Genomic DNA, 6,874 nt, shown 5'->3' with positions numbered 1-6,874 from the left:
AACTTTCACTATATTACATCACTCATTCACTAACTTTTCTCATTCTTCAATCATCTTCTTCATTTCATTATCATTGAATATCATCATCATTCAAGATTTCTATTCCTTCTTCTATTCAACTCTTTCTATCTGTTCATCTATCACATTGTATATGTTTCTGACAATGGCTCTCTGTTCTCATAACAAGCATCATTGTAGTGCTCATACTAAGCAGTTCATTAGTAGTAAGTGTAATATGTTATGAAACATGATCAGAACTTGTTTATCTTCTAATAATTATTAGAACAATATATTATCATGAATGATAATACATCTTCTTCATCTTCTTGTACACTCTCTTCATCTTCTCATACACTCTCAATCATTTCTCTTCTCAGCAGGTTCCTGATCATGTTTTCTGGCATGATTTTATGTGAACACAGATGCTGATATGTTTGTTTTTATTCATGTAGAATCTTCACACATTGACAGATCTGTGTTCATCAATGATAGTGAACTCAATATTGAATTATTGATTGAGAACCTGAAGAACATGATAATGAAGAAATTGTTCATGTCATGTGTGACTGAGTCTTTCACATTCTTCTCTGCCTCTTCTGTTTCTTTCTCTGCTGCTCTCTCTCAATCTTCTACACCTGTTCCTGTGTCTGGTTCTCCCGCTCCTGCTATCTCTGTTCCTGCAACTCTCACTTCTGCCACTCCTGGTTTTACCACCTCTGCTTTTGTTATCAGCTCTTCCCGTTTCAAGAAGATGTTGTGTAGACTTAATGAATCACATCTCTCAGTGTGTACACTCTCACTCTTCTTATCAACCTCTAGAATGATTTATTGTATGAAGATGATGTATGACACAATCATTTGAAGTTCAGTCATAAACACTGATTATTATATTCATTTTAAATATTCATGATGAAGCAATTGTCTGTTCATCTCAGAGAATCACTCTCTCTCTCAACAGTGTTGAGATTATAAGTCTTTTTCTTTTTCATCTTTTTCTTTCTGATACTGATTTTTCTGTTCTTAGAGGAAATCATTATGAGTTTTACTGTATATGAAGTCATGATATTCACAGACATCAAGAAGCTTTTTATAACTGTAAAGTTCAATATTATAAGAATATTCACTCTGATGAATTTCTTCAGAATGATAGATCTATATCAGTCTATTCTCTGATATCTGTTGTCTGACTTTGTGATGCAGGCAAAAGATATTCATGTTTTCAGAAATGAAAACACAGATATCATACTCTTTTACACCCGCGGGTGTGAGGCTTGTACATCTTGTCTGAGATGTTATTGTGAGAATGAGTCATTTGCACACTGCATTCTGCTTTCTGCATTTTCTCATGTCTCTCTCTCTCTTTCTGAGAAGCCTCATGTGTGTTGTAATTGTGTGTACAATTCTAAGGCCAGTGAGTGTTCATTCAGTAACTGTTCTCATCTCTGATTTTGCAGTTTCATACACTAACAATAGTTCTTAGTTGCTCCAGTGCTAGAGGTCATTTTAATCAAAGATGACAACATCACTGAGACTACTCTCTCTCATTCTCAAGCTTCTCTCATCACTTCTTCTTCCTTCTCTGCAGAGAAGGTCATGCACACACTGAATTATAAGTATTCAGCCCTGAGTGACTTCTGTCATTTATCTGATTCTGTGTCTCTCTCTTTCATTTCTTCTGCCTCTGTTCTCTCTGCTCTGACTTCTGGTCTTGCAGGTTCTGCACTCTTCTTCAATTTCTCTACATGTACGCGTACACATTTCTATATTGACATTTCAGTCAATCTTGTGATAAATGACATTAATGTTGTACACAGAGCAGTAGAGAAATCAGAGACATGTACAGTGTTATTGCAAGAGCAGCTTGCAGCCCTTGAATTTCTTGCAGATCTCAAGTTTTAAGATTTTCTTTGTTTTTAGTGTTTTTCAGATGATGTGATGTTGAAAATAGATTAATATATGATGTATGAAAATGAATGAAGTGTGTATGATAATATTTGTCTTTTACAGCTGATTCTTACAGTTAATGATTAATTCATCATCTCTTTTCTTATGCTTTTTCTTTATCTGCTAGTCACTACTCTTACATGATTTCTATATGATACAGTATTCAGTGACTAGGTTCAGCAGCTTTCATCTTTTGTGATTCTGTCTCATGTATTATACTGTCTCTCTTCACCTGCTCAGATCACTACAGTGAACAGCTCATTAAAACTAACCTTGTCTGATCTCTGAGCATTCTCAGAGATTGAGATGACTTGATTTCACACATCCGCGGATGTTTCAGATAGTTTGTCCTCTGTGATCTCTGCAATTGAACTGATGTAAACAGTCAAATTCAACTCTGAATTTCTTTTTCTTCTGCAATCTGACTCACATGTAAGTCTGCTGCTTTGAGATCACTCTTTATCATATTATATCTGCTATCTGCAGCATGTTATCATACAATCAGCTACAGTCTCATCACTTATTGAAGTATGATATTTGTCTGATTTCTTCATTTCTTCTCATTCTTTTCTTATAATTGTGAAAAGATTGAAATAAGTAAGATTATCTGATTCATAAGTGTCTATGATTTCTCTTACTTCATGAGACTTTTCAATTATAAGTCTCTTCTTTTTCAACACTGATGATAGTGCTGTGAATGATTATAATTCACTCAGATCTTACATCTTTGCTTTCATAAGTCATGAATCATTGATTAAGTTGTATAAGATCTGTCCCTCTGATTCTTTCAATGCATACATTCTCAGAGAATGTGATTTGAGTATTTTATATAGCTCAAATTATCTAGATTGAAACTTCTCAGAACTCTCATTGCATATAAGAACTCATATTCTCATCTTAAGACTTGATTTCTTAACAAGTGAGTCTTATATTCTTTTCAATTGAATTGCTCAGTTCAGAAGTAACTCATTAGCTTTTGCACGTGTGTGGCTGATCTCTTTCAATCTTGGTTTCATGTCTGCAACTGTTGCATCTGCAACTGCTGTTCCTGCTGTGTCTGCAACTGCTTTCTCCCTCACCTTTTTCAAAGCATTCTCCAGGATGCGCGAATGCAATTCATACAACAGGTAGAATGATGAACACTTGAAGACTGCATACTGTCAAATCTGTGTGGTCAATAGCACCTGTCTGAGATATTCATTTCATAGTCTCATAGGCTTACTCACTAGATATTTCATCAGCATGTTGCTCAAGATTTCATTCAAGTATTCCATCTTTCTGTTCATCTGCAGATGATATGATATTGTTCTATGATATCTTGTCTGTAACTGGCTCATGAAATGCCTCATTACTTCTCTCATAAGATTCACACTGTTATCAGTTAGAATCTCATGCAGCATTTCATAGTTAACATAGATCTTATCATGTAGAAACTTTGTCATCATCTTCTCTGTCACCTCTGAAACTGCTTTTATAACTGGTCAGTCAGTAGTGTAGTTAATAGCAGTGATTATTCATTGATTTTCATTTGACATTCACAGTAATATGGCTATGAGGTTTACTTCTCATCATTTAAACAGTTGTATTGTACACTTCATCTGATGTTACACTTTCTCACATTCTAACTCTTTCTTAGATTCTTTCACAACCTGGCAATTCAAGCACTTATGAGCATACATCTGAATGTTCTCAGCCATGCTTGATCAGTACACTCTTGATTTGAGTACACTCATGAGTTCAGAACTTTCTAAGTGACTGAATTCCTTGTGCATGTGAGTCACTAAGTTACATCAAAATGAAGATTCTAGATAGGAAGCTTCTGTGTATTCTAGATCACAGTAAAGCATAACATTGTTTTCTAATTTCCTCAGCTTGAAGTTTGAAAGCATCTCTTCTACTACTTTCATGAGACACTTGATATCTGACACCTTGTCATTCTTCAAGTAAGAGATCATGACATTCACTCATTCTGATTCCTTGCATCCTCTCAGTGTGTTTAATGTGAACATATCTTATACCTGGTTCACAGAACTCTTATTCATGAAATTGAGTCTGTGACTGATTGTGTTAGATATCACTGTGTTCAATTCCTTTCAGTATTTGATATGAAGATCATACACTTGAAACTCTGAGATTCAACATACTAAGTATTTGAAAGGTTTTATCATTGATTGTAGATAGACAAGGCTTTTATAATTCATGATCACTGTTGTCATATGCCTGTTGTTAATATATCTATCTCACAACATCAGTGTGTGCTTAATCACTAGCAATTTCTTTTCATGCACTGAGTAATTGAGCTCAGCATCTGATAGTTTCCTATCATTGTACATCATCAGATGCAGCTTGTCATTCTTACTCATCTGTAGAAGAGTGCCTCTGATAGCTCATTCAGATACATTCATCTCAATGTAGAAAGATTTATTACAATCTGATTAAATAAGCACTGAAGATGTTATTACACATTCTCTTAGTGTGAGAAAAGCCTCTTCACACACAGTATTTCAGATAATTGAATAAAACTTCTTCTTTCACAGATTTGCATCTGTTTCTCTTAAGAGATCTGAGAGTGATACAGATATTTATATGAAATTCTTGATGAACCTGCAGTAGTATGAGACCAACTCAAGAAACTGTTATACATAATGTACATTTCTCAGCTGCAGCTAATTTGCTATGACATTCAATTTCTTCAGAATGAGATGTATACAGTCATCACTTACTATATATCTCATAAACTTCAACTCTTTCATTTCAAACACATACTTGATTGATTTGACATAGAGCTTATACTCTGTCAGAGTTGTAAGCACTTTGTTAAGATGCTTCAGATGTTCATTGTATGAGTTGAAAAAGACTAGAATATTATCAAGATATATGAGACATGAGATTTTATTCTGTTTATAAAGAATTATATTCATTATCATTTGAAAGATGACAGGCACATTTGTCAGACTGAATGACATTGTCAGAAATTTAAACTTTTCTCATTGCATATTAAACACAGTTCATGAGACTGATAGTTCATCTACACAGATCTGTCAGTATTCTGAGAGAAGATCAATCTTCAATAGATATCAGACATTTTCAACTGTATTTAACTATTATTGAATTCATGACAGTGAATATTCATTCTTGATTATAAGCTTGTTAAGTGCTTAATAATCAATACACATTCATCACTCTTCATCTGTCTTTTTCATGAATAGGACTGGAAAGCCTCACACACTTGATGAGAATTGTATGAGATCATGTTCTAGAAGATCTGTGATCTGACACTTCTGTTCTTCAAGATGCATTTGTGACAGAGAGTACACATTCTGATTGACTGATTTTGTGTTCTCTGTGTCAATCTCATGTACAAATCCTTGTTCTGGCAGCAATTTCAGTGAAAGATCTGTTCAGAAGATCTTTCTATACTTCTTCAGAAGCTTCTTCATATGCTTGTTCTTCTGCATATTCTTTATCTTGATTTTCTCTGCTTCTGAGTCCTGTATGATATACAGAATGCTTTCAGATGAGGTCTTGTAAATCATTCTCTTTACTTGTTAATGTGTAAGCAGATTTAATTCTTCTATATCAGAGATGTGAAATGTTCTTCTCATATCAGTTGATAGAATTATATGAATCATTTTCTTTCTATCAGTCAACTGTATATGACATGTACATCATTGAATCTGCAGATTGAACCTTTGAAATCAATCAAGTCTGAGAATAAGATTGTATTTCACATTCTGCAGCTCTCACACTCAAATATAGCAAGATCATTCTCTGAAGTGCAAGGGAACTCTTACTCTTGCAGGTGATATCAAATATCAGTTATCAGATAATCTTATACATCAGAGATTCTTCACTTGATGAACCTCTTTCAATCTTTGAATTATATAATCATTAATATATTATGTAGAAGCTTCTGTGTCTGCTAATACTTTTGCAGCCACCTCTCAATTCTTATTCAAGTGCTTCTTATACATTAACATTTCAGGTCTCAAGGCATTGAGATGAGTGTTCACTTCCTTGCTTACATCTCAGTCAGAAGCCTGCTTCTTCTTTACATTCACAGAATTCAGAGAATCATCTAATACAGGCATCTCTTTCACTTTGAAGACTTTTCATAGAATATCAGTGAGTGTCTCTGAGCTCACTGATTCTGCTAGTTTTTTAACTGTGCACACTGAGTGTAATCTTTTACATCATGATTTTGACATCTGCAGTTGAAACAAGCTCAATACTCATGACATCAAGGTTTTCACTCAGGGGATTTCTTTTTCAGAGGATTCAGTGCTTTAGCAATGATATTCAGATCTAGATTCATCACATTTGAGTGTGTGACTTGTGTTATAGAAGTCTGATTACTTATTCTTCACTGAGACATACTTGATTGCAGTATTTTCTGTCATAATTGACTCACTTATTTCTGTATAATGAGAATGTTGTATGCTTTCTTCACTGTGTCTGACTATGAGATTAAGCATTTTCATTTCACTCTCAACTCAGATGTAAGATCATGAATGAAGATCTGTAAACAGAAAGATGTTAAAAGTTCTTCATTCAACACAAGATAGTGTAAGCTGAAGTGTGTAAAGTATAATATAAGATCACTCACTTATCTATACTCAGTGAAGCATTTGTAACACTTGTCTCACACATTCACTTTCTCAAAGTTATGCAAGATTCATTTAGAAAACTCATTTCATGTTTATAAGAATGAATATTACTTTAAGTCTGTGAGATTCATCTTTTTATCAGTCATTCATAATGACTTTGCTTTTTCATGTAGAAATATAATAGATCTTAAGACTTGTTAAAATTCTGTTGACTATCTATCTGTGAGTTCATATTTAATCTGATAATATAATCACATCTGACTTAGTCAGCTGATTACAGTATTATTTTTTCAGTCATTATTGAAGCTTAATGACTTCAGCAG

The 6,874-nt window shown here is 33.8% G+C and overlaps 1 protein-coding gene across 1 annotated transcript; it reads left to right on the top strand.

Annotated features, from left to right (window-relative positions):
* Nucleotides 1-452: 452 nt before the first annotated feature.
* Nucleotides 453-1,627, top strand: BDCG_17922 (uncharacterized protein; the record flags this gene model as incomplete). Its single annotated transcript, XM_045426966.1, has 2 exons — nucleotides 453-784; nucleotides 1,474-1,627. Coding segments are annotated over 2 exons (485 nt in total), but the record flags the coding sequence as incomplete, so codon positions are not given.
* Between the last annotated feature and the right edge of the window lie 5,247 nt (nucleotides 1,628-6,874).

The sequence above is a fragment of the Blastomyces dermatitidis genome (genome assembly GCF_000003525.1).
Source record: "Blastomyces dermatitidis ER-3 genomic scaffold supercont1.14, whole genome shotgun sequence".
Taxonomy (NCBI): Eukaryota; Fungi; Ascomycota; class Eurotiomycetes; order Onygenales; family Ajellomycetaceae; genus Blastomyces; species Blastomyces dermatitidis.
This window is presented reverse-complemented; position numbering and strand designations above follow the sequence as displayed.